The following is a 27,563-nucleotide window of genomic DNA, read 5'->3' on the forward strand; positions in this document are numbered from 1 at the left end:
AATTGTTGACAATTTCAGTTCACTCCACAGCCCCCAGAACCTGTAATCACAACTCCTCCCCCCCACCAGCCCCCCAGGCAGATTCCCAGGTGTCGGTGCAATTTCATGCCAGTTCATATTTACCCAGAGTTCCCCATGTCGCTGAAGCACTCTAGAAAATCAAGAGAATGCTCATGAGGTTAGCTTACTCCATTTTAAAGTGCAAGCAACCCAAGGAAAAGGGGGCGGGGTGGGTAGAGAACCCTGAAATCACAAAGCAAATACCCACCCCTGTCCCCGTGGTGCTACGAGGCCCCTAAGAAAAGGCGCTACCCAACCCCAAATTTCAGCGTCAGTATGATGTTGCAGTCTCCAGGGCGAAAGTATCCAGGGTTTCTCTGTAAACCCGCGGAGACGCTAGTGCACTGGGGAACCGGCACCGCCCAGCGGACGGGACAGAGGCGGAGACAGAGCAGTGGGCGTATTCGAACCGGGGGCGTGCCCGGGGCGTGGGCGAACCGGGGCAGTAGGCGGGGCCGGCGCTAGCCCTCGACAGGCGCTCCGCCCGTCGCGTAAACTACCCTGCGCCGCGGCGGAGCAGGTGAGCGGAGGGAGGAGGGCTGGGTACATGCGGCCCGGTACCTGTCACCGATCACCGGTAGCCGGCAGCATGGAAAGCCCGGATGCAGCGAGGCTCTTCTTTGAGCACACCCCTGGCCGCTGCTTTCTCAGCCCTCTCGGGGCATCTGCGTTCGGGCTTCCAGGCTGCGGCCCCTATGGCGATCTCGGCCTCTGCGGCCGGCGCGGGGGCGAGGAGAAGGCGCCTGGGAGGCGGCAGTGCGGCCGGTCCAGAACTGGGGCTTGGAAGGAGCGTTGGGAGCGATCCTGGGCCTTTGGCTGCGTCCGGGTGTCCTCAGCGTCCCTTCCTGCCTCCGAGGCCCCAGGCAGGGTAGGCGCGGAGAGAGATGTTTAAGTATTTTGGTCCCTGTTACCCAAGACTTGACCGGGTCTACTTGGGCACTTCTACAGATAACAAGGGAGTGGGGGCGCACGACAGAGCCTGAGGCTGGCTCTAAGGCTGGCACTCTGTTACCAGTGTTTGGGGGTTGTAAGTCTCTTAGAGCAGCGGGGAGCCGCCCAGAATCAAGCCTTTGAAGCTGAAGGAACTCTAAAGCAAGAGCTAGTTGCCACTGATGAAGAAACTGCGCCTGGGGCTGAGGATGTAGCTTTATGGTAGAGTGCTTGGCCAGCCAGGGGAGGGAAGGGACATGGGGGAGCTGGGGGAGGGCAGAACAATACTCAGAATTAAAAAGTGCAGCTGCCCAGGGTCTCCTGGGTAAGGTACAGTGGAGCCAGGCTTAGCGCCTGGTGCCTGGGCCTCTACTTCTGCTACCCAGACCTAACTAAGTCCTTTGCCAGTCAGATGAAATGTACTAGCATCTTTGCTAAAGGTATTCGCTTTTAAAGGTATGAACGGTTGGTGAAATACCTGCATCCATTTAGAGATGGGGCATTAGAGAGCATCTAAAACCAGAACAAATGCTGACCAACTTAACTCAGAATGGACAACCATCCCCGTGTAGTCTGTTGGGTACAGAGAGACTCCGTCATCCAGAGTGGACGCACCTGATGTCTATATAGTCCCTCTGCGGACATCTGAGCCTGTTGGGCCTTCAGCCAAGACTTCTGGTAGCAATTAAAGGTTCTGTATAAGCTGTTTCAGGTGTGTAAGCCTCAGGTTCCCCTTTGGTTATAGGTAGCTCTGTGGGAGCCTGAGAAACAGGGTCAGGTCCTGTGCTTTCAGTTGGTAGAAGGGGCCAGAGGCTGCTGCTGGCCGTGTGGATGGCCCGGCACACAGGGCCTGGCTGGACCCCATCCAGTGGCCCTTCTGTGGTTGCTCTCAGGCCAACTGTGCAGTTTACCATGTGAGAGTCTCTTGCCAGACTCGGCCTCTCTGGGTTGTTGTTGGTAACAACCATGTGACATACCCAGGTCTTAGGAGTTGGGCATTCATGATAAAAAGCTGTTTTGTCCAGTGGTTATCACAGTTATTATAAAACCTTAGTGAGGGGCAGAGAGAGGGGCTCAGCAGTTAAGAGCACTGGCTTCGTTTACAGAGGACCTGTGTTCAACATGGAGGCTCAGGACCATCTGTAACCCCAATCCTTAGGGACCCTCTTTTGGCCTCTGTGGATACCAGTCACACATGGGCTGCGCAGATACATATGTGTGTGTGTGTGTGTGTGTGTGTGCTAAACAGACATACATGCAGACAAAATACCTATATACATAAGATATAATTTTTACAAATTTCTTAAGAACTTAAGCAATGTGATAGCTCCTGTCTGTAATTCCAGTGCATAACCACTGAGGCAGGAGGTTTGCTGTGAGTTTAAGGCAAGCCGGGTGGTGGGAGGGTGGGAGGGTTGGGGGGGGGGAGGGCTGTGTAGTCAGTTTCAGGCCAATTTGAGCTGCATAGGGAGACACTGTCTCAGAAAACAAACAAACAAAACACAACAACAATGCATATCACCAGACAGAACTAAAGGAACACTGGAACAGTTATTATGACTCTTTTAAAGTCCAGGAACCTAAGTTCTGGGTCGTGGGTGTCAGGGATGGAGGCCAGCTGCCCAGCTGTGTGGCCCTGCTGTGTATCAGTACAGGATTTGGACATTGTCTGTGCTTTTGGAGTTGTACATGGTTTTGTCATAGTCAGCTCGTACTTGTGTCTGCACTGCTACCCAGAACATTTCTGTGAGGTCTTCACTAAGGACTTCCTGAGAACCTGAGAGGGGGAAAAAAATGTTTTTTATTTTAAGGCAGGGTTTTGCTGTGTAGCCCTGGTTGGTCGGTTTGGTACTCTTTGTGTAGTACAAAAGGCTGGCCTTAAATTAATGGCAGTCCTCCTGCCTCAGTTTCCCTCTCCCAGTGCTTTTGATTCTAGACAAGTACCGTCATTCCAGCTTACCTTCCCCCCACCTAAAGAAACCAAAATGCAAGGCAGACATGATGGCGCATGCCTTTAGTCCCCGCACTCGGGAGGCTGAGATAGGCCGACCTCTGAGTTCAAGACCAAACCAAAACACCTGTGACCCCAGCACTTGAAGGTAGAGAGGCGGGAGGATCTGCAGTTCAAGGTCATCCTGCTGTAGTAGTGAGTTCACGATTAGAAAAAACTAAAACAAGAGAGGAAGAGGTGAGGGGAACCACCAGGTGTGTGTGTGTGTGTGTGTGTGTGTGTGTGTGTGTGTGTGTGTGTGTGTCCTATGGATCTTTCTAACAAAAATCTCTGTGGCTGTTTTTCAGCTGTTTCTTTGAGGTTGGGCCCCTGCTCAGCTGGGACCCGGAAGAGAGCAAATGTTCCTGCCACTGTTGCTACCCGTTGTGGGACTGTGGTCACTGGGGAGTGGTGCTCAGTCTGCATCCAGTCTCCTCTGGGGGTTTAGGGATGGTGTCCCTGCCACCTGAACACTTGTGGCAAAGAATAAATCAAAGTCAATCCTCAGGAAAGATAAGGCATCCGCTAGGGAAACAGCTCTCTGTAGCCGCTCTGTTGATTGAGAGAACAGGTTGGTAAAGTCCCACCGTCCGTTACACCTCAGCCAGAGACTTTCTCATGTTTTTAAAAATAAAAGTAATACATGCTTATTCTAAAAGCATGTCTTTAAAAAGACTGGGCATCGAAGCACACTCTTTTAATCCCAGCACTCAGGAGGCAGAGGCAGGCGGATCTACAAAGAGACTAGCCAGGCCTATACAGAGAAACCCTGTCTGAATAAAACAACAAAAACTTTACTCTTAGCTTGGGAATAATTGCTCTGGGTACCTGGCGGTATTTCACAGGTGGGGTCTGATGGAAGGCCTTCTGGTCATTGGAGGTGTGAAGGTGTTGCCTCTTTCACTTTCTGGACCTGAACTGAGTAGTTTTGCTGTACTGTAAGCCCAAAGCCTGACACCCAACTGACCCTGGCTTAGGTTGTAATGCTGCAGCAAAGTAAACCACTTTAAAAAAAAAAAAGTGTAAATCGTATCTCAGGTGTTTGTGTTAGTAACAGAAAGCTACCTGACACCTCCTAGAAAACCAGATTTGATAGGTGTGGCAAGTCATTGAGAAGGTCTTTGTTTCTTTTACTAGTCTCATACCAGGACACTTTCTCACTTGTCATTTCAATTGAATCAGAAAACTAGTACCCAGTTTCCTTCCCTGCTATGGGCTGGCAGGTCTACACCTGAGCCTCACAGACCTGCAGGAGTGGGGCTCAGAACCCTGGGGTGTGGAGATGGGGGGGGCAGTGTGAGACAGGCTTTATTAAGGACTTTTGAGCTGGTATGATCTGGGAGTGGACAAGGGGCATTTCTAGATACATCCTTGTCCATGGCGAAGACATACCCCATCTAAATACATGAGTATGGTCGATTCCAAAGAGCCTGGGGGTGTGGGTGTGCGTTGTATGGCCTCTGTGTCAGGAAACTGATGGGGTGATTGGACAGGGAACGGCATCCTTCTGTGGGCAGTTGGGAGACCCGTAAACTCTTGGTCCTCACCTGACTCCTTTAATCTCCTTTCACCCCCAGCTGCCCTGGGCTTTGGTTTCCTGAACTATGAAATAGGGTACCAACTGATGGCTCACAAAGGTATTCAATCCAGTTATGACATCATCCTGTGGACGTGCCCTTTTCTTTGACAAAATGTTCCCATTGCCAGGCAGAGATGGAAACAGGATCTCCCTGGGGCCCGGCCTTTGTAATAGTTCACGTGTCTGGTGGCTTAACAGTTCCCTAGCTTCCAAAGACTCCGGTTGGCTGCTTGGCTTAGTCAATCCCCTCTCAGTGTCCCCTCCTGTCTCCATCCCCGCTGTGCCTAGAGGCTTCACACCTGTTCTCCCAGCCCGACAAGGCAGCGTATTCCGCTGTTCACAGAGGAGGAAACCGCTCCCGTCACCATGCAGAAGCTGTCCAGGAAGTGTGGTTCATGTCACACAAATCTGCTTAACCACTGGCTGCTGTGCTTAAGGAAAAAAAATTTCTACACGGGGCAGTGGTGGCACACTCCTTTAATTCTAGCACGTGGGAGGCAGGGGCAGCCTGGTTTACTCAGTGAGTGAGTTCCAGGACAGCCAGGGCCACACAGTGAGAGCCTGTCTCAAAAAACAAAACAAACAAAACAAAAAGAAAAAATATTTGACTTTTCACTTGAGGGTGGTATGCTACCAGGCACTCTGCCTGTCTCTTCCCCTTAACTACCCTTCTCCCAGGCTACTTTATGATATGAGGAAAGTTGCACCAACCCAAGCACTTCAAGAGAGAAATAGATAACAGAGCTTAATCCAGAGGCTAAGCCAGGGGTCAGGAAGCCCCACTTGAGGGTCTGGGGGTCTGTGAGCTGCCTCTTTTGACTCCAGCTCTGTCTCAGATCTCCCGAAGCCCAGGAGAGCCAGGTGAACCAGCCAAGTACGTGCTGGGTGCTGAGGGTTGGAGCTAGGCCTGGAATCTGGGAGGTGTCACAGGGTGTTGCCTGACTCGGGAAAGCCCTTTCCTGGTGTTGAGGAGAACTGGGGCTTTCCAGGAGTCCTGGGAATGCTGGGAAGTGGCCATTTGATCACAGAAGGTGACATTTGAAAGCTGAGGACATTGTTCTGTTGGCCCTTCAGAGCCCTAACCTTTCCGCAGACCTACGTGTTTGTGGCCAGTACTTTCCAGCTCACTTTTGGAGTATTATTTTCCACGAGGCGCTGGAGCTTTCTGTGGCATTTCAGAATCTCTTTCCTACCAGGGCCACTAATTTTAAACATTAGGGCAAACCTTTGCTTCTCTGTACTTTGGAAAGCAGATTGAGGCAATTGGGTCACCCGGTTTTGATGAGAGTTGCTGGTATCAGCGGGTTGGGGGAGCTTCTGCAGGTCAGATGCCCTGAGTTCAGCTAATTGACATCTTGATTTCAGTCAGTGAGTTAGTCAAAGTCAGCAGAGTGTCCTTAATCCCTCAGCCACAGTGCAGGCAGCGCTTCCAAAACAGCCTGTCCCCCTACTCTTCCCGTCAGCCCCTCTGAGCTTCCCTGTGGACCCTAGGGATGCGGAGCTGGTTGTCTGACGTTAGCACTGGCAAGGTGCCACTCCCATGCCCACCTGTGCTGAGTCAGGCTCCCTCCGGAGCTCTTTGCAGCAGGGTTGTTTATCTGTGCTCATTTGCTTGGTGATCTTTCCCTCTAAGGATTTCCGTGCCAGGGCTGCCTCACAGACACAGAAGCCTTGCAAACTGGCCTTAAGGGGAGCTGAAGAGGCATCTGTTGTCTGTCATTCAGGGCTTGGAGAGGACAATGTCACTGACTTCCTGTACTCTCATCTGTTTCCCCAGGCTAAGCAGATAATTCAGAAGGGAGAGGAAACTCTATGTGTCAATGCCTACTATTTCCTTTTACAGATCAGTACCTTGTCAGGTATGGTGGCACAGGCCTTTAATCCCAGCACGGAAGCTGGAAGCTGAACTCTGTGGGTTCTGGGTGAGCTTGGTCCAGTTCCAGGCCAACCAGGGTTACATAGTGAGACCTTATCTCAAAAGAAGAGAAAGAAAGAAAATAAATCGCCAGGCGTGGTGGCGGACGTCTTTAGTCCCAGCACCCCAGCCTGGTCTACAAAGCCAGTGCAGGGTAGCCAGGACTACAAGAGGAACTCTGTCTCAAAAACAAAAGACAAACCAAAAACCCCAACCCCCCTCCCCCAAAATCAGTAGGTTGAAGATGAAACCATCGGGGGAGATGGGGGAGAGGGGCAGGGGGGATGGGAGTGGGGGATGGAGGTGGGGATGAGACCGCCATAAAGTGCTTGCAGCTACATAAGTAAGTTAGAAGCTAACCAGGGACACATGAGACCCTGTCTGAACAAGAAATTAAAATGAGAAATGCAGAAAAATACAAAGCAAAACATCACCCACAGTCACAGCAGTCTAAAGACTACGACCTTTAATGTTTTGTAATAATTTTGTCATTCTTTGTGTACCTGTGTGTGTGCATGTGTGTGTGTGTGTGTGCGTGCATGTGTGTGTGTGTGTGTTCATGCATATGTGTATATGTGTAATTCAGATGATTATGAGAGCATTTATATTCTGTTAAGTTTAGCTTCACCTAATTATTACTAAGTATCGTTTGAGGCAAGACTTTAGCGTTCCTGTTATAGTCCCCATCCGATGGGCAGATACCCAAGTGATGACAAATACCAAGTCCTGTGTAAACTGTGTTTTGGTTTGGTTTCTAAACATTGAGATAGTTTAACTTATAAATTGGGCACAGCAAAGGATGAATAACAACAAGCCAGCATTGAGAACGATGTACTGTAGTGAAAGCCGTTAAAACTTATGAACTGATCGCTCTGGAATTTTCCATTGTATGTTTTTGGGCCTCAGTTGACCACTGATAACAGTAACCACAGGAAGTAGAATTGCAGATAAGAGGAGGTGGGGGGGTGAGTTCCTGTACCAGAGAAGAAAGTCAGAAACTTCAGTCATTTTTACTTTTATGATAACAAATAGCTACAGCACATATTTTTTTGTATGAATTTTTTTTCTTAGATAAAATTCCAAGAATGTAGCATCTCCGGATCAAAAGGTCTGAGTCTTTAGGTAGCTTTGGGAGTTTTCCTGTTTTTGGTATAGTTTATCATATAACACCCACCTGTACCCCCAGCATCTGACACCAGGATGGGTCTTGCAGCCCTCCTTCACAGTGGGGGTTGTTTAGAGACTTTGCTACTCTGAGGAGCTCTCACTCCTTTCTTCCCAGTTGCTGTCTGGCCAGGTTCGGTGCCCAGGACAAAGGGCTATGCAGTTTAATTCCTCATGTCTGCTGTCAAGGGAGTGGGAAGGTACTGGCTAAGAGGCTTCCTTGCCTTCCTGAGTCAGGCCCAACTCAGGCAGGCCACGAGTGTGTAGCGTCACCATCTCCAAAGCATTGCCCAGACACTGGGCTGGAGTGGAGCTTAGGGACCTGCGTTCTAAATCTACAGCTATGATGGTTAATGGTGAACTAGGCAGAGATGAGCCTCTGGGCATGCCTGTGGGAGAATTATCTTGATTTCCTTAACTGGGGTGTGAAGACAAGCCCACTGTGTGAGTCGGGCGGCAGCAGCTGTTCATCATTCTCCGCCTGACTGTAGATGGGATGCGGCTGGCTAGCTAAGCTCCTCCCACCTTGACATCATCATCATCAGTGAGCTGTGAGCCAGGATAAACTCTCTCCTGAATTGCTTCGTCCCAGTGTGGATCATAATAATAGCCTAGCTTAGTGCTGAAGAGACCAGAAACAGAATACCCAGGCTTCAGGACAACCTTGAGGTTTGTCACTTTTTTCCCTGCGGGGTGGCGGATGGAACCTGAGGCCTCCGGCATGCCAAGCTCTCCACTGAGGCATCTGCCTGTTCTGCATGTCTGTGAGAAGAGAATTCACAGTTGCTGGAAGGCAGAGTGAGGAGAACACTGGGTCCTGCGGGCATGTGTTTAAGATATGACAGATAGCCAGCCCTCAAAGAGGACAGGGGACCTGACAGTCTTGTAGGCCCCTGCCTGGCTAAGAGTTTCCCCAGATCTCAGGACAAGTTGCCCTGTGATGCTGGGCCCCCTTACACTGAGTTCTCTTGTATTAGACTGTTGGTTCCAAGGCCTGGCCTCCAGGGAGCAAAACGACTCCTGAGCCCTGGGCTCAGCCGAGCTTCCAGAATCCCAAGTAGTAGGGCTGTAGACCACACTCTCTAGGCCACGCTCTGCTGTGTGTAGCCTAGAAAAAGGGAACTTTTCATCCTTCCTCCTAGGAGATTGCAGGGATGACTTAAGCTCCCGTCCCCTTGGTCAGACACCTAGACCCTTCCTAGGGATGATGAAGGAGAGATAAACCTGTTTTTTAGGATCCCAAGTGTGGGATTGGAACGGTCTCGTGAGAGAACAGGTGAGGCTAATCCACTAGAAGACCAACCACCTCATGTGGGAGCTTGATTGTTGCCAGCTGAAAAGATCTGTGAACAGACTCTGGGAGGAGATATATAAATGAGCCCAGAACTGGAGGCGGGGCTTTTTGGAGACTTGGGATAGTTTTGGTTGTTCATTGCTCCACTTCGAGGCGCTCCTAGAGAGAACTGCTCGAGGGAAGGCTTCGGGGCTCCCGCTCCTGCTGAGGTTCTGGGTTCTGGTTACTCCAGGTTCCAGCAGAAGAAATCCTGCAGATTGTCCCAGGAGAATCGTTCCTCGGAACTGATACCCTTACGGTTTTGTTATTGTGTCCATTAATCCTCATTTCCTATTGTTTTGTTATAAGTGACGTATGCTCGGTGACTAAGCTGTTAGTAAAATATATTGGTTAAGAAAATGGGGCCTACAGGATGGTCTACCCTACCGGGTCCCCTGATTCTACCATATTAGTCCCTTGGCGGTCTTGAGGCAAGATCGTGTAATACACTCATCTTGTTCATACGCTTGAATAGTTACTTCTTTCCAGAATCCCCCTGCCTCTGTCGGTCTCAGCTGTGCACCTTTTTGGCCACTCCCTGTCTCTCTCAGTCCTCAAGACCCAAGGCATCCAGCTCTAAGAGCGACACATTGTTTTCTCTGAGCTTGGAGAGGGCATGGTCCTCAGCACCTCCCTTTTGCGCCTGTGGTATTCTGCAGCTGTGTTGCCATTCCCAGTGTCCGGTAGACCCGAGAGGCAGCTTCTGGGGGCCTCTCGGCTTCTTCACTTTGCAAATCCTGTGAAGACAGAGGGTGCCTTTGTAGTAGGGCCAATCAGAGAAGTCAACAAAGGCAGGCCCTGTACCATCTCTGTAATTGCAGATTGAGGGCAAGTCCTTGTGGTAGTTATCTGTATAGATGTCCTGGGGGCAGGGCCGGGGGCGGGGCCAGGTCACGGCCATCCCTCAGTATGGGTGTTTCCAGGAGTCATGTCCCCCTACTGGCTGGGTGGCTTCTGGGACTTAGCTGCCACATTTGAACTCAAGGCTATAGTTCAAGGCTTAGATAGTGTTTCGTTTTCAGCTCACATGCTATGAGTTTCTGAATCACAGTCAACCTTCCTTGGTAACATCCTGTTTCCTCCTCTTAGTCTAGCCTGGCCAGTATCTTCGGTTTTATCCTTTAGTGTGTCCCTATGTCAGCTCCTCCTAGCAAGCATGACTTCCCTTCAGGTTAACACCGCCACCCCACCCCACCCCAATTTGGGCCACTTCCCCCATCAGGACACTTCCTCCTGACCTCTGTCCTTCCCCTTATAGTCAGCAGCTAGATAGACACTTGTCAATACCCAACTTTCCTTGAGATGACATGGGTCTCCTTGGTGTGGCCATGCTTCCTACAGAGGATTCCTGCATGAGTCCTCTGTAGGAAACATGGAATTTCTGCTTCTGTGGTCAAGTTCCTTCACCGCCTTGATGAAATGTCACTTGTCATATTGGATGATTTTTGTTGCTGTTCTTACAGGACAAGAGTGTTTCTTATTCAAGGCTGTAGCCCCAGAGCCAAGCACAGTAGATTTTCCAGATGTTTATTGATTGAACAAACATGTTGACGGTTCAGAGTAACCCTGACCTCTCTGATTGGACATTTTGCCAGCCAGGCCTAGACAAGGCTGCTGCGACCTCGTGCTGGCTTTCGGAACTCCTGTTTTGAGCAGTTGTTTAACATGTGTATCTAGGAAGCTTCTCACAGGCAAGGCCTATGCCTGGTGTTGAAGCCACTGTGCCGTCTCTCAGCTCCCTCACTGTCTCTGCCTGCCAGGAGAGAAGAACAAGCTCCCCGTGTTTCTTTCCCAGGTGCTTTTTGAGGCAGAACCATGCTCACATTCATGGCCTCTGACAGCGAAGAAGAGGGATGTGACGAGCGGACGTCCTTGATATCAGCTGAGAGCCCCACATCAGGCTCCTGTCAGCAGGGCCGGCCGGGACCGGAGGATGGAGAGAACACTGCCCAGTGGGTAGGTCCCACCAGCAATTGTGGGCCTTAAAACAGGGCCTTTTTAAAAAATATATCTATTTTTAATGATGTGTACTAATGCATGTATGTGGAGGTATGTGGGTATTAGCTAAGGTACCCATGGAAGCCAGAAGGAGCTGTCATGTCTCCTGGAGTTGGGGTAACAGTCACTCCTGAGCTTGCTGACATGGGTGTTAGCAACAAGAGCAGCAGGTACCCTTGGCCGCTGAGCCGTCTCTCCAGCCCACTCCTGTGACTTACGAGTTGCTGAAGTTGGTTCTGAGATGTCTCCCCAAGACCTTTTGTGCTGAAAGTTTGGTCTCTTGTGTGCTATGATTGAGAAGTAGTGGGACCCCAAAAGAAGGGAGCATTGTGGAGCATTGGAATGGGAGGGACTTAACTTTGGGGCCCTTTTCCATGATGTCTGCCCCAGATGGTCACCATAGGCTCAAAGCAACAGGGCTAACCTATTGAGACCAAGACTGTTCTTCTATAAGTTGAATTATCTTAGGTCAGTCAGTCTGTCTGTCTGTCTTTTAAGAGTTGTTTATTATGTATACAGTACTCTGCCTGCATGTATGTTTGCATGCATGCCAGAAGAGGGCATCAGATCACATTATAGATGGTTGGGAGCCATGACCATGTGGTTGTGGGAATTGAACTCAGGACCTCTGGAAGAGCAGACAGTGCTCTCAACCTCTGAGCCATCTGTCCAGCCCCTCTTAAGTGTTTCTTTCTTTCTTTTTAAAAATATTTTATTAATTTATTCATATTACATCTCAATTGTCAATTGTTATCCCATCCCTTGTATCCTCCCATTCCTCCCTCCCTCCCTCCTAAATGTTTCTTAAGAGAGATAAAGCTGACTAACCCGTGGATGCAACCAGGTATTCTTCCATTCAGGAAGAGCAAATAAACATGAAAACTGGCCAAAATCTACTAACCACAACGCAAGTGTGTCTCTATCTGTAGAGGTTTTGTAGTAGACTACACATTACAGTATGCAGCGGGGCTGCTTGCTCATCGTCCTTCGCCACCCACCCCTCACCTGCCTCAAACACAGGCTGCCGTCTCCAGGTTCTGTGAGTTTGGGGGCAGAAGCATTGAGAGGAGAGGAGACAAGCTCCTCCGGGAAGGGTTGGGGTCCGTAGCCGGACAGGGTAACCATGAGCCGAGAGTGCTGGGAGCTTAGCTGCACTGTGACCCAGACTGCTACAGCCTCAGGCCAGGAGATGGGTAGTCAGCTCGGCTGTCTCCCTCCTGGTCAGGCAAACCACAGCTGAGGATACCTGAATCTCTACATTTTATTCCTTGTAGTAACTTAAAACCTCTCCGTGTCCAGAGGGCTTTTTTTCCCTCAAGCCATCCTTAATCCTTAGCCTTGAAATCTGACCCTCTTTCTCCCTGTTCTCTTGAAGCTGAGATTTGAGGCCCAGTGGGTTCACAGTTCAAGGTCACTGCCAGCCTGTCCTCCATTGTTTCTTCTCTTATCTCCTGGACACTTGTTCTTTTTATTGTTTACAGTCCCGTCTAATAGTCTTTTTCACTCTTTGGTCTCAAGTGAACAGCTAGCTTGGGGCTCCCTTGCAGAGAGCTGGTACTGAAGCAGCTGTGTGTTTTGATGCTCAAAGTCCCCTCCATGTTGGCTCTTCTAGTCAGTCAGCCAAAATGTCTGATCTGTTTCCTCATCTCCTACCTAGCCTGGCTCCTCCCGGGCCAGTGTGGCCATGTTGGTTAGTGACCTTAGTTCCTGTCTTTGGGATGGGCAAGTGTCTTTGCTGTACTCTTCTGTGGCTATGTAGGCTAGCTCAGGACCCTCCCCACCACTGTCCTCCTAAGGTTCTTTAAATGTCCCGAGGCCTAAATCGAAGCTTGCTCTTCCCATGTCAAGTAAGCAGTATGTAGCCTTCTCAGATCTACTTCCAAAAGCCCGTGCATTGCCAGAAGCTCACTGCAATGGGGGGGAGGTGGTGGAGGCGGGGGGCCTGTGTGGCTCTCACTGTGTGGTTTCCCACAGAGGAGCCAGGACAGCGAGGAAGACTGTGAGGAAGAGCCGGACCGCTACACCTGCAGTGGAGTCCCTGGGCGAGCGCCGGGTCTGGAGGAAGAGCTGACCCTCAAGTACGGGGCGAAGCATGTGATCATGTTGTTCGTGCCTGTCACGCTCTGCATGACTGTGGTGGTGGCCACCATCAAGTCCGTGCGTTTCTACACAGAGAGGAACGGGCAGCTGTGAGTTGGGGCCCTGGTTGGCATTGGGAGGTTGGGTTACCAATTGATTTGAGGGGCATCATAGGTTGCCTCAGCTCTGGTGCCTGTAGCTCTGTGCTGGTGGCCATGGAGAGCAGTGGTTAGTGCTCTAGGCTGCATCCTGACACACTCACTGCCTCCAGTTGTGTGACTTGTCTGGGTACACATCTGACCTGTGTGCCTCCATTTCCTTGTTTGTTTCATGGGCTTAATTAAGGAATACCTGGAAAATTAACCGGGCTGATGCATACGAAATGTCACACACACACACCAAAGGCTAAGTGGGATCTGACTACAAGCCAGCACTGATACCACTGTAGCACTCAGCTCCATGTACCAAGTACCTGGTCATGGCCCACTGTGTGTGACCTCAGGTGACCCTGTCAGAGCCTCTGCTCCCTGAGATGACAGGGTTGAGCCTGATGATTTATAAGTACACTTCAAGCAGATGAGAAGGTTTTGTCAGGCCCCTTTATTACTTTAGTAACTGTAACACAGAGAACTGAGAGCTTCCCTAGCCCCAGCCCTCTCCTCTCTCCTCCCTGGGCTCCTCACTGCTCAGCACATTCTCAACACATCGCCTTCAGAGATCCGATGTTCAGTTTGGATTTGAATTCTTTTTTATTCTTTAGAAAAGATGAGGTTGGAAAGTTCCCACCTCGGGGTTTGTAGCCTGTGGGGGGGACTCACAGTGGCAATAGATGGAAGGCTTAGAGAGGACAGGGCCAGCATGGCTCCTGGCAGTCTGAGCTGGGAAGAGCAAGGTGCCTGTGAATTGCTTACAGAGCTGGGGCAGTACCTGTGGGGTAGCAGAGCGTGCAGGGGTCCTAGGCTGCAGAACCTCAATGGGGTGTGTTGTGGGGGTCCGCTAGAGGGACAGAACCAATGACCGTGCATTATGAAATAAGATGGGTTATATTGCCATCTACAATAAAGGCTAGGTAGTCCAACAATGGCTATAAAGGCTAGGTAGTCCAACAATGGCTATTTGCGTGTGGAAGAGGCTGAGTACCCTATAGCTGTTCGGTCCATAAGGCTGGATACCTCAGCAGCCCCAGTCTGTCGCTGAATGCCTGGAAGATTCTCAGAGAGCCGCTAGTCTTTAGTCCACAGTGGCTGAGGTACTGCTATTAGCAAAGGGCAGCAAGAGCAGCAGCAACAACAGAGTAGATGCACTCATTAGCAAGGAGCAAGGAAGGCAGAAGGCAGGCAAAGCAACACTGTTTCCTCCAAACTCTTCTATTTGGGCTGCTTACCCCTGGGATGGTTAATCCTGCCCAGAAATGCCCTCATAGACCCGCCCTGAGACCTGCCCCTTAGTTGATTCCAGATCCACTCACATTGATAATCAAAATTAGTTCCCACACGGAGAAGCACGCAGCCAATTTTGTCAGCAGGGACCAGAGCCGAGGGCCTGCAGGTGGGAGAGTTAAGTGAAGGAGCGAGGTCTCGGTGAGGTGTATTCTATCCTTTCTGCCAGGATGGCACCGGTTATCAGAGCGCTGCAAGTCCACCGACCGAGATGCAGAGGGCCGCCCATAAGATAGCGATGGCCCTTGTCAGAGCCGAGTCAGTGCCCAGGGCTCAAACAGAGCGAGCGGTGTGGGGTTTCTAGGAGCTCCACGGTCAGCCTAGGGGGTCACTGAGATGGGAGTGTCGCAGGGCAGCAGACACTGAGCCTCTTCTGGTGACCTCTCCAGCATCTACACGCCCTTCACCGAGGACACGCCCTCGGTGGGCCAGCGGCTCCTCAACTCCGTATTGAACACCCTCATCATGATCACCGTCATCGTGGTCATGACCATCTTCCTGGTGGTACTCTACAAGTATCGCTGCTACAAGGTGAGGACTGTGGCGGCTCTCTACCCCTCCCCCAACTCTGCCCTGCCCCCTCTACCCCTGCCACGATGGGGCTGGTGCCACTACCATGTGGCAACTTAGTAAAACCGTACCTGGGTTCCTTCTCTCTGCAGAATAGGTCACTTCTTTTTTTTTTTTTTTAAGATTTATTTATTTATTATTATGTATACAGTGCTCTGCTTGCATGTACTTCTGCAAACCAGAAGAGGGCGCCATATTACATTACAGATGGTTATGAGCCACCATATGGTTGCTGGGAATTGAACTCAGGACCTTTGGAAGAGCAGGCGGCGCTCTTAACCACTGAACCATCTCTCCAGCCCGAATAGGTCACTTTTTGATGCTTCTCTGGCACTGTGGGTCGATGACCTAACACTGACTTTTAAACTGCGTACCCCTACCCCCACCCCACCCCCACTGTCTTCTGAGCTCCTCATCCCAGTATTTCGGGCACAACTCTGCTGCTCTGAAGTTCATTTTCTTTCTTGGAAGTTCTGTTTTAGTTTCCCTCACCCCACGACTTTCTCTCTAGGCTTATGTTTAATCTCCCCACCCTCCCTGTAGATATGGATGCTCATGTGCTGTGTTAAGTGATATGTTATCATTCTTTCTGCTGGTGGTGAGATGAGCTAATTCAAGACAAGTTCAAGTATACAGATGCAGGCTTATTGGGAGTAGCTCTCGGCAGCTTCACTGGCTCCAAAGAATGGGGCCAGAGAAGTTGCCATGCGGAGGAGACAAAAAAAAAAGTGTGAGTGCAGAGGTGGGGAGAGAGAGAGAGAGAGAGAGAGAGAGAGAGAGAGAGAGAGAGAGAGGAGAGAGGAGAGAGGAGAGACACAGAAAGAAAGAGAAGGGCATCAGGGCATCAAAATGTCTGGATTATATAGTTAAGTGGGGAAGAAGCCCCTGCCCCTGGGCTGGAAAGTTCAGGGTAGAGGGCGTGGCATGCCAGCCACATCCTGTAACAGACAGGGATTGAGGGATGCTGGGAGAACCTGGAGGTCAGGTCCACTTTAGTTGACAAGGCACCTCAGCTGCTTGTCTGGGTCTGAAGCCCAACATTATGGTCTCCCAGCCTGTGGGAAGCCTCTGGGTTGGAGTCTCCTGTAGATCTTGAGCCTCCTCATCTCATGTGACCCCAGTTATAGACAACATCGTCCTCAAAGATGTCATACTCCTCCATACCAAGCTCCCCGAATAGAGACTGAATTTCTGACCTTGAATATGCTAGTCAAATGCGGTACCACTGAACTGTACCCTCAACCCCTGTGTTGGAAGGGGGCATGTGCCTGCCATGGTCAAGAGTCAGTTCTCCCCTTTTATCATGTGGGGTTCAGGGGTTAAACTCAGGCCGCCTCGCCTGCCTTGGCAACAAGCACTTTTAGCCTCTGGGCCATCTCTCTAGCCCATTTTCTATGATTTTTGTAGGCAAGGTCTTGCTAAGTTGACCTGCCTCAGCTTCACCAGCCAAACTGGTATTACAGACCTGTGCTACGAGGCCTAACTGTGCCATCAGCTTTTTGACACTGGTTTTGGGCTACAGGCTTTGAAGCCGGAAAGACCAACGGGAAGTTGGGCTAGCCGTTACCTATTCAAAAGTGCTGCCACAGGCATAGCATGGTCCTTTGTGTTCTGGCAGCTGTGTCTACAGAGCACAGAGAGAGGAGGATGCCATGGTGCAGGGAGGGAGCCAGCCATGGCTCAGCCGGCTGATAAGGGGTTGAGCCGTGGGAGGGACTATCAGGAACATTTCCTGAACTGAAGCTTAGATCAGCATTAACAACTGCCCGTGCAAATGAGGTAAGGCTTCCATGCGAACAAAAGGAGGAGGAGGGGAAAGGGAACACGGGGGGGGGGGGGGCAGGGGGGGGCTACTGGTTTAGACGTATAGAAAACATGACAACAGGCTAGAAATGGCATAGGGAGTGACCCTGCTGTGGTCAGTATGTGTCACGTGGGCAGGCCCATTCAGTCAAGGTCACTGGAAAGTTCTGAGATGCCATAGCCCAGACAAACAAGTCATAGTTGGGATAAGGGCCAACTCCTTCCCTTCCTTTAAGGCTAGGCGTGCAGTCCAGCTTGGCCCTCCCTCCAGGCACACTCTGCTGGAGACCCCGTGGGCTGAGCTGGTGACTGAGGAGGTGAAGTGAGGCTGGGAGGAACTGGCACCATCTTACCTTTAGTGGCTAATATTTGTCCTTGACCCCTCTGTGGTCAGCCAGGAAAGGAGGGGCCCCTTCCCCCATACTCCTGAGGACCCGTCTGGAGTTCAGTAGTGGCAAGGGATTTACCTTCTGTCGAGCCCCTGAGGAGGCTCACCCTGGCCACCCAGTCCAACAGTGGGTCCCCTGACTCTTTGTCCGGGTTGACCCTCATCCTACCTGTCAACTATTTTGCCTGTGATGCCTTTCTGCTGGAACTTTGTGGCTTCTCTTCAGAGTTAGGGTGGTATCTGTGCATAAAGGCTGCCAGCATGCTCTTTGCACATGATGACTGTGAAGTGGGGTGCCAGCAGCCCCTTAGGACTCCTGCCTCCTCCAGATACTTGTAGGTGACTAGGAAGAACTCATTGAGGGGTCTGCCTTTCCTGCCTAACTGAGAAGGATGTCCTGGCTCCAGTCCATGGAGCTACTGTACAAATGTGTCACCAGGCTTCGCATGAGAACCTGTGCCTCTGGCAGCCCCAACAAGCCAGGCTTGACTGTTTGTCATCCATAAGCCAATTTAAAAAAAAATATTTATTTATTATGTATATGAGTATATTGTCTTCATGGATACCAGAAGAGGGCATCTGATCATAATGTAGATGGTTGTGAACCACCATGTGGGTGCTGGAAATTGAACTCAGGACCTCTGGAAGAGCAGCCAGTGCTCTTAACCACTGAGCCATCTCTCCCGCCCCAAGCCAATTTTTAAAAGCCAAATCAATAGTAAAATAGCTGGAAAGGGAGATTTATTCAATATGGCCACACTGGAAAGTTGGGACAAAGAGATCTGGTGACCCACACCCCCAAATCCATGACTCCCCTCAGTCAATCTCCTCGGTCCTAACATGGGAGTAGGTCATCATTCCTAGGCAGTCCTGGGCACGGCATGGCCTTACCCATCACTGCTTGGCCTTCACTTGCTTCCCAATGACATCCTGTCAGAAGTATGTGAGAGCTGGTCCCTGGAGATCAGTCCCTCTGGCTAGTGCCAGGCTTCAGAGTTTTGCAATTCCTAGGGGAATTCTGATTTCTTGGGGGTCAATCATTTCCTTTTTGGTCTTTCAAGATGGATTCCCGGTGTAGCCCTGGCTGTCCTAGAACACACTATGTAGACCAGGCTGACCGCGAACTTGGAGATCTATCTGTCTCTGCCTCCCAAGTGCTGCGATTAAAGGCGTGCCCCACCGCTGCCCTATGGGGTCCATCACTCCGACCCTTTGGAAGCCAAAGGGAAGAACAGATGGAAGTATCTGTCTCCGGGGTGTCTTCTTCGCCCTGCGTGGGGTTACAGCAGCCCTCTTGTTTCCCTTGTCCAGTTCATCCATGGCTGGCTGATCATGTCCTCCCTGATGCTTCTGTTCACGTTCACCTACATCTACCTCGGGTGAGTGCTGGCGGCCGAGCACAGCTGGGCGGGAAGGCCCTGGGCAGGGAAAGGCTACACTGGGTTCCTCAGAGTCAGCTGCTCCCGGAGCTCCAGCCTCCAGGCTCGGCCATGGGAGTGGACTCCGAGGTCGGTCATGGGTTTCTTTCTGGCTTCCTGGTTTAAAATGAGCAAAGGAAGCTGGCCTGGCAAAGCCTTCTCAAAACACACTTAGCAGGTGGAAACCCCTGGGAGTTATGTTCTACATGAGGGGAGGGTGGCCGAGCCTGGGTACTTCTTGGTGTATCCGCCCTCTGGCCCTTTGATTTTGGCTATCAGTCTGACCCAGAGGCTCAAAGAGAAACACGTTTTTAAGGGCCCGTTTTTTTGCACAGGGCTTTCTGTCACAAGGTTATGTGACCCATGCCCCAGCTGTTGATCGACCACATTCCAGAAAATACCGAGTGGTTAGTTGTGAGGCCCATGGAAAATGGAGGATGGGAGTGCCATGAATCAAGCCTAGACTGGAACTTAGTGGCTGAGGAGCAGAGGATGTCAAACAACTTAGGATGTGGCACCCCACACACACACACACACACAACCCCCCCCCCACCTGCCCACACCCCAGTAACCCTTCCCCTACTCCACCTTGGGCCTACAGGGAAGTGCTCAAGACCTACAACGTGGCCATGGACTACCCCACGCTCTTCTTGGCCGTCTGGAACTTCGGGGCAGTGGGCATGATATGCATCCACTGGAAGGGGCCACTGGTGCTTCAGCAGGCTTACCTCATTGTCATCAGTGCCCTCATGGCCCTGGTGTTCATCAAGTACTTGCCAGAGTGGTCTGCCTGGGTCATCTTGGGTGCCATCTCTGTGTATGGTAGGCAGCATGGTGGGTCTGGTGGGAACTCGGGGTGACTGGCTCACTGATGGAGTGAGGTCTTCGTTACTCTTGCATTGCTGTGACCAAAATAATTGACAGAAACACTGTAAGGGAAGGAAGATTGATTTTAGCTCATTGTTTCCAGGGTGTCAGTCCATCATAAGCGGGGATACGAAGGGAGAGGCTTCTTGCAGTGGACCAGGAGGCAGAGAACTTACTGGAGCCCGGGGCTGGGTGTAACCTTCAAAAGGCCACCCCTGGTGATGCGCATCCTTAGCTAGCCCCCACCTTCTAAAGATCCCAAAGCCTCCTAAAATAGTGACACCAGCTAGGGATTAAACATTCAAAACCTGAGCCTCTAGGGGTCGTTTCACATTCAAATTGTAACAGGTGGGGAGGGATGAGGGTCTTCCCCTCCTGCTAGGCCTTCCCACAGACTCTCCTTTGTGACAATTGAAGCACAAGCCCCAAAGTGACCACTCCCACTGCCCACAACTGTCAGTAAGCTCCTGAAGCCTGGAAGTGCAGCGCCTCTGCTGCTGACTGCTGTTTAAGTAGCATTAGCACCATGGCCAGTGCTGTGACTCCCTTTTAGATGTGAGGTTTCAGGAAGACTTCCCAGCCCGTCTTCTGGGTCTCAGCACCTTGCTCTTGCTACTTTGCAGTTACCTGCTTTGGCTCCAGCCAGTGCGAACTCTAAATTAGTGGGCTTGGGACACGGGTCCAGCCTCAAGGTATGGCCTGGAGCTCACTTAGGTTCCTGGTGATGGAGGGGCGGCTCCTCTCTGCACTGCTTGGAAGTAAAGGTCCCCTTTAATATGACAAGGACGTCTCTGTTTTCCCAGATCTTGTGGCTGTGCTGTGCCCCAAAGGGCCACTGAGGATGCTGGTGGAGACTGCCCAGGAGAGAAATGAGCCGATATTTCCTGCCCTGATATACTCATGTGAGTGGTCCTTGCCTCTGCCAGACAGTTGGGTCAGCAGGTGGCCTTCTGTGGAGGGACGGAGGTTGGTTATGGTTTTGAGAGTTGACAGGTTATGCGTTCTATGTCAACCAAAGATGAGGCTCAAATCATGATAACGCTATGAGGGTCGCCACCTGCAGGAGGGTTCCCCCTCTGGAGACTATGGTGGGCTGGATCATTCCTAGAAGAAGATTGGGAAAGCAGAGTTGGAAACAGGGTACTAGGTGGGTGTGCACGGTCCTGGAAGCGGGGTACTAGGTGGGTGTGCACGGTCCTGGAAGCGGGGTACTAGGTGGGTGTGCACGGTCCTGGAAGCGGGGTACTAGGTGGGTGTGCACGGTCCTGGAAGTGGGGTACTAGTGGGTGTGCACGGTCCTGGAAGCGGGGTACTAGGTGGGTGTGCACGGTCCTGGAAGCGGGGTACTAGGTGGGTGTGCACGGTCCTGGAAGCGGGGTACTAGGTGGGTGTGCACGGTCCTGGAAGCGGGGTACTAGGTGGGTGTGCACGGTCCTGGAAGCGGGGTACTAGGTGGGTGTGCACGGTCCTGGAAGCGGGGTACTAGGTGGGTGTGCACGGTCCTGGAAGCGGGGTACTAGGTGAGTGTGCACGGTCCTGGAAGCGGGGTACTAGGTGGGTGTGCACGGTCCTGGAAGCGGGGTACTAGGTGGGTGTGCACGGTCCTGGAAGCGGGGTACTAGGTGGGTGTGCACGGTCCTGGAAGCGGGGAACTAGGTGGGTGTGCACGGTCCTGGAAGCGGGGTACTAGGTGGGTGTGCACGGTCCTGGAAGCGGGGAACTAGGTGGGTGTGCACGGTCCTGGAAGCGGGGTACTAGGTGGGTGTGCACGGTCCTGGAAGCGGGGTACTAGGTGGGTGTGCACGGTCCTGGAAGCGGGGTACTAGGTGGGTGTGCACGGTCCTGGAAGCGGGGTACTAGGTGGGTGTGCATGGTCCTGGAAGCGGGGTACTAGGTGGGTGTGCACGGTCCTGGAAGCGGGGTACTAGGTGGGTGTGCATGGTCCTGGAAGCAGGGTACTAGGTGTGCATGGTTCTGGAAGCAGAGTACTAGGTGGGTGTGCACAGTCCTATGACCATGTTCTGGTTGTTGTTGTTTTTTTGAGATGGGGTTTCTCTGTGTAGCCCTGGCTGTCCTGGACTCATTTTGTAGATGAGGCTGGCCTTGAACTCACAGAGATCTGCCTGTCTCTGCCTCCCCAAGTGCTGGGATTACAGGCGTGTACCACCACGCCTGACTATGGCCGTATTCTATCCACCATCTGGCTGCCTTCACATCCCATGAACCTGCCACCTTTAGAGCCTTGCAACCACCACTCAGTTCTGCAAGCTTTGGAGAACAGGGCCCCTGGTTCACTCTGGGTTTCATAGACAGCGATTTGGCAGTAGAAGTTGGTTATCTCAGAGAGGAAGGCACAGGGATTGACCCTGGCCTTAGGGCTCATCTCAGAGGGATGTGGGTTTGTATATGTATTTAACAGATGCCATCACATTACCTGGTTCCCTGCTTACTACTGGGAGGCCCTGTTCATGGCATAGAGGTCGCGCAGGAAGCGAGGTTTTATGTGTTCCCTCATGGAGTTTGCTCCCTGTGGTGACAGTGGCCACTCTCTTTGACATTGTGTCTATCTAAGTATAAAGCCTGTGATTCTGGGGTGCTGGTGCCTCGGGTACTCAGGAACCCATCCACCCATAACATTTGTTATGTTAATTCCTCATAACAAATGAGGAATTAAGCATAGAGTGGAGAATTGCTAGCAGCATGCCCCTTGGCTTGAAAGCACATCCCAGGGATGTCCTACAGATGAGGGACAGGTGGCTCTGGTCAGCCTTAGTGCCTGTGGCCAGGCATTTCCTCATGTGCAAAGGAGGTTTGTGTCCATGGAGAATTGGTTTTTGGGTGGAGGTAAACTAAGGAAGTAGACAAAAGTAAGCCAGGAAGAAGCAGATGTTCTGTTGAAGTCCTTGGTCAGGGGGGCAGGGATTCCTCATTCATGGGTCACACTTGACTAGTAACCTGGCTTAGGGAGGGGTTATTACTAGTTACAAATCCAGAGGTCAGAACTTGCGGAGCAGCAGCAAGTACGAAGCCCCAGAGTCCAATATGGCTAGAGCAGATGGGAGAAGAAAAGAGGTAAAGGGGAGAGTCCCAGCAGTGCGAGCCCTGCAGACTGCAGTGTGGCCCTTCTTCCTGAAGGAGAGGTAAGCCCCTGTAAGATTTGGACCAAGAGTTTAACAGGATCCCACTGCCTCAGAGCAAAGTCTGAGAGGACAAAGCACACTCCAGAGCCAGTTTGAAGGCTGGGGAACAACCCATGGAAGGGAGAGAGGGGTCCATAGAGACCGAGGTGAAGTGAATTATGGGGCATTTTGCAAGCACGACTTGCCAGGGTTGTAAAACAGAGCCAAGGTTAATGGTGGTGCTTTGTGTCTGAGAAACAAGGAAGAGCCATTGCCTTTGCAGAGAAGGGCCGGGCTGGTAGGATGGGCTTGACATTGGGCTTTGGGCTGTGTGGAGTGTGGAAATCTGACTGGGAGATTGGAAACATGGAGTAATAAACTCTGAAGAGAGCCTAAGTTGGAGAGAAACAGTTCCGAGAGCACCATGTGATCCGCCAGCTTCCGCTATGTCCATGAACCCAAGCGTGACTCCATCGAATGATTGCAGTTTGTGTCTGCATCATTCAGAGTACTTCAGAGCCAGAAGTTTCCAGGTCTCCATGTGAGCTGCCATGTGGGTGGGTGCTGGGAAGTGAACCCAGGACCTCTGCAAGAGCAGTATGTGTTTTTAACCACTGAGCCCTCTCTCCAGCCCCTCAGGGCTACGGTTTTTTTTGTTGTTTGTTTTGTTTCGTTTTCCAGGGTTACATTTTTATGTTGTCTTTTTTTTTTTTTTTTTTTTTTTTTTTTTTTTTTTTTTAACAAATTAGGTTCTAGCTGTGGTGGTAAGAATCATGACTGAGTCTTGCTTGAAGGAAAGGCAGCTGAAACTGTAACTAAAGGTGGCGCATGCATTCAGAAAAATCTCAAGGGCGAGTTTCACCAGCAACAGTAACAGCTGTGTGACTGGGTTTCCCACGGGAAGGGCAGAGGGATTCCACCTGTCAGTGTGAAAGTTGGAGACAAGTTTATCTCCAAGAACATGGAGGCACCAACGTAGTGCTAGACCACGAGGATTATTTCTTCCTGAGAGATGGGGACGTTCTTGTAAAGTATGCAGACTGAAGTAATGCTGAAGTGGCACCAGAAGAAGCTACCTATTTTGCTGACGTTCTGAGCAATTTCTGTCATGTCAGTACTGTCACCGCCTCCCTTTTCGTAATGGACTGAAACCTAGGAATAAGATAAATGAGTTTTTATTTTTTATTTTTATATTTATTTATTTATTTATTTTGGTTTTTCGAGACAGGGTTTTTCTGTGTAACCTTGGCTGTCCTGGACTCACTTTGTAGACCAGGCTGGCCTCGAACTCACAGAGATCCACCTGCCTCTGCCTCCTGAGTGCTGGGATTACAGGCATGCGCCACCACGCCCGGCTAAATGATAGTTTTTAAAATGATGCAGCTCACCAAGCTGTTCACTGGTCATTAGTATTGTCACCCCTTGTTATTTGAGAGGAAGACAAAAAAGACGAATAATGTCGGTCCCTACCTAGCCAGTGACCTTGAACTTCTGCTCCCTGAAGCTTCTATGAGCCAAGCACGAGCACATCCCTGCGGGATGGAGGGGGCTGTGCAGGCTTTCTGGGGACCCAGCCTGGCTCCGTTTCTGGCAGCTACTGTGACTACTTCCTGAGACACGTGTGTCCCTTTGCTCTTTCTGTAGCTGCCATGGTGTGGACAGTGGGGATGGCAAAGCTGGACCCCTCCTCTCAAGGACCACTGCAGCTCCCCTATGACCCAGAGATGGGTGAGTACAGGGGTCACAGCCTTGTCGCAGGGGACCGCCAAATCTGCAGCCTGCTTGGTCGGCCCCTCTGGGAGTTAAGGTTAATCATGGCAGAGTCACACCTGTCTTAGGGAGTAAGTGAAAGTTGGACTGTCTATCCCGTGCCTCAGTTTCCCACCTCAGTTTTCCTGGGTGGTGTTGGTGGGTGATGGAGGTGATGTGGCCTTGATGTGGGCGGGTGTTGGTGAATCGTTCAGATTTTTGTACCTTCTGACCAGCCCTTGTCTCTCCCTGCCACTCTTCACGGTGTGTGATGATGACCGTGGTCCTTTGTTCCTGGGCGCCCAGAAGAAGACTCCTATGACAGTTTTGGGGAGCCCTCGTACCCTGAAGCCTTTGAAGCCCCCCTGCCTGGCTACCCAGGTGAAGAGCTGGAAGAAGAGGAGGAAAGTAAGGTGTCCAAGTTCAGATGGCCTGCCTCACGAGGCAGCAGGGTGGGCCTCCACAGTCTCCTGTTACTGTGTTATCCGTGCTCTGGTGGTGGTGGTGGTGGTATTATGTTTATTTAAAAATACCTGTAGTCAGATTCCATGCTAAATAGCGCGGCAGCCTACAGCCCCAGGGTAAATGGTTGTCCCTTTCTCTTCTAACCAAGTGGCCTAAATTCCCAGCTTCCACCTAGGTTGCCAATCAACTCAGTCCTTGGTCCCATCCCTGTACCCTCCCCCCACTCTTCCTAGGTGTCCGTCTTGTCCCTAGTCTGCAGTACTGGCTATTGCCGAGGGATAGCTTCATCTTGGCCCTTGGCCCTGTGGCTGGGTCCCTTGGCACTGGCCCTTCACTTTTTTTCCTTCCTCCTTCCTTCCTCCTCCCTTCTTCCTCTTTCCTTCCTCCTTCCTTCCTCCCTCCCTTCTTCATTCCTCCCTTCCTCCTTCCTTCCTTTCCTCCTTCCTTCCTCCTCCCTTCTTCCTCTTTCCTTCCTCCTTCCTGCCTTTCCTCCTTCCTCCCTTCTTCCTTCCTTCCTTCCTTTCCTCCTTCCTCCCTTCTTCCTTCCTTCCTTCCTTCCTTCCTTCCTTCCTTCCTTCCTTTTCTCCTTCCCTCCTCCTCCTCCTTTTTGCCTGCTTCCTCCTGAGGTTTCCTATCGGTAGGATTGGACAGGGGCCACTCTTTTTTTTCTCTCTCTCTGTATAGGGGGCGTGAAGCTCGGCCTGGGAGACTTCATCTTCTACAGCGTCCTAGTAGGCAAAGCAGCAGCCACTGGCAATGGAGACTGGAACACCACCCTGGCCTGCTTTATCGCTATCCTCATTGTGAGTGGGCTGCGTGGCTGAGGGGACACGTCCTCTGGGATCCTCAGGGGGCGTTTATAGTTGCTGTCTTCCCTCTTAGGGGCAAAGGCAGTGAGGGGAGGGGTGCTCAACCCAGAGTGTGGTCACCAAGGTATGCTCCCTACTGAGGAGGGGGGAGGGAGGGAGGGAGGAAGGAAGAGAGCACACCCGGAAGGGGACAGGAGGCTTTGATCTCACTGACTACAAGTACCTTAGTGCTAGGGTCTGGATGAAAGCTTTGGGGCCTTGTCCCTTAGTTCCTGGGACTTGTGAGAGTTATGGGAGATGAAATAGCTAAAGGCTCTTCCTGGTGGGTGCAGCCAGGGAGGAGTGTGGAAGGATACCCCTCCTGTTCCACAGCTACATGCTCTCAGTGCTAAGGGCTGAATCCCGGGTTCTCCAACCCAGCAGTTGTGCAGCTGTGGTGGCTGGTGCTCAGGCTAGGGGGCATATCCCGCAGTGGCATCCTAGATGATGCTTCCTTTTAGATCTTAGAAGAGTCCCAGAGAAGGCTATAATACCTTGTGCTGCCCTCGGGTGGAAACCCTGGTGCTTTGTCTAGTCTCTGGAAGACCTTGTCTCTCTCTGCCCACATGTGTGTCAGGGATGGGATAATAGACTCCCCCCGCTAAGGTTCCGCCCCCCCCTTTCCCCCACCTCCCGCCTGATTTGGGACCTGTTGTCCCAAGGGCAGGTACATTGTCCCCACCCTGGACACCAAGGGTGGAGGTGGGAAGGGCCACCCCCATGCCTGCTTCCCAAGGGATGGATTACATGGCATCTATGGTTTCCTTGGTGTCCGCTGCTGAGCACCTCAGAGGATCTCATTTTAGTCCATCTGGGTGTCCTGTAAATGCGTGTCCCCTGGAGAGAGATTCCTAGCATCCTGTGACTGCTGTCCCCAGACAGAGAAGCCACGTGGCCTGTCCAGGGCTATGTCCACCCCTTAGCCAACACACAGATGTCCTGACTGAAGGGTGTGTGAGAGAGGACCCTGCCCTGGGCTGTTGCATGTGTAGAAAAGACAGTCGCACGGCTAAGGCAGTTGAGCCTAGTCTCAGGGATTGCTCCACTTGCTGTGGTTGTCACCGGCTTCCCTCATCTTGATGTTCTGCAGGGTTTGTGTCTGACTCTCCTGCTACTTGCCGTGTTCAAGAAGGCCCTTCCCGCCCTCCCCATCTCCATCACCTTCGGCCTCATCTTTTACTTCTCCACAGACAACCTGGTGCGTCCTTTCATGGACACGTTGGCCTCTCACCAGCTCTACATCTGACGGGAGGCAGGGTGTGGCTCTGAGGAACTGTAGGAACCTTCACTGGATGCAAGTGTCTAGTTTTACACTCTAGTGCCATATATTTTTTAAAAAGATAAACTTTTCTTTCCTTACAAAAAAGAAGAAGAAGAAGAAAAAAAAGAATAAAAAGGCGTTGTGTTTACCTCGTGATGAGGAAGCAGAAGCTGCTGTTTGGTGCTTGTTATGTGGTCACCAGATTGTGGCTTTCCTGCCGGAGCGTCTTTGGCACCATCTGTGGCACTGGTGGGATGCTTGCCAAGTGCATCTTCAGGGATGAGGTCACGCATGTGGATCAGGTTGGGGAGGACGCAAGCCCCATCCAGGTCTGTCATCTTTCAGGGCTGACTAGAAGGAACGTGTGTGTCTATGAGGACCAGGGGGCGTGGTCAGCAAAGATGCTAAGCACTGTCAATCCTGAGTGAATGAGAAAAGCCAGTGTGCAGTCATGACTGTCCCCCGTGCTTTGTTCGTGGTGTCTCTGTTACTTTAGTACCTTTAGATACTGTGTCCTGTTCTTATTACAGCAGTGACTGCGGGGAGTGGCTTAATATTGATACCAATAAATAGATGCTTCTGTTGGAA

The 27,563-nt window shown here is 51.4% G+C and overlaps 1 protein-coding gene across 4 annotated transcripts; it reads left to right on the forward strand.

The window, feature by feature from the left end:
• Positions 1-497: 497 nt before the first annotated feature.
• PSEN2 (presenilin 2) lies at positions 498-27,563 on the forward strand. 4 transcript variants are annotated; one of them, XM_084799971.1, is made up of 11 exons: positions 498-580; positions 10,767-10,927; positions 12,944-13,158; positions 14,877-15,018; positions 18,560-18,627; positions 19,268-19,488; positions 20,337-20,435; positions 24,297-24,380; positions 24,708-24,809; positions 25,551-25,669; positions 26,805-27,563. In XM_084799971.1, exons 2-11 carry the CDS (start codon positions 10,787-10,789, stop codon positions 26,958-26,960), a joined length of 1,347 nt encoding a protein of 448 aa, XP_084656097.1. In that variant the 5' UTR covers positions 498-580; positions 10,767-10,786; the 3' UTR covers positions 26,961-27,563. The 4 variants fall into 4 exon arrangements, with proteins under 4 accessions (XP_084656097.1, XP_084656100.1, XP_084656099.1 ...); XM_084799974.1 differs by having other exon boundaries at positions 24,711-24,809; XM_084799973.1 differs by lacking the exon at positions 498-580 and adding an exon at positions 908-928.

This window comes from Acomys minous, assembly GCF_964271855.1.
Source record: "Acomys minous genome assembly, chromosome: 1".
Taxonomy (NCBI): domain Eukaryota; kingdom Metazoa; phylum Chordata; class Mammalia; order Rodentia; family Muridae; genus Acomys; species Acomys minous.

Excerpts from the sequence above, each read along its gene's own strand:
- PSEN2 (XM_084799971.1), top strand. The coding sequence starts at position 10,787 with ATGCTCACATTCATGGCCTCTGACAGCGAAGAAGAGGGATGTGACGAG. Across the intron at positions 10,928-12,943 it reads GAGAGAACACTGCCCAGTGG|AGGAGCCAGGACAGCGAGGA; the intron begins GTAGGTCCCACC and ends GGTTTCCCACAG. Across the intron at positions 25,670-26,804 it reads GCTTTATCGCTATCCTCATT|GGTTTGTGTCTGACTCTCCT; the intron begins GTGAGTGGGCTG and ends GATGTTCTGCAG.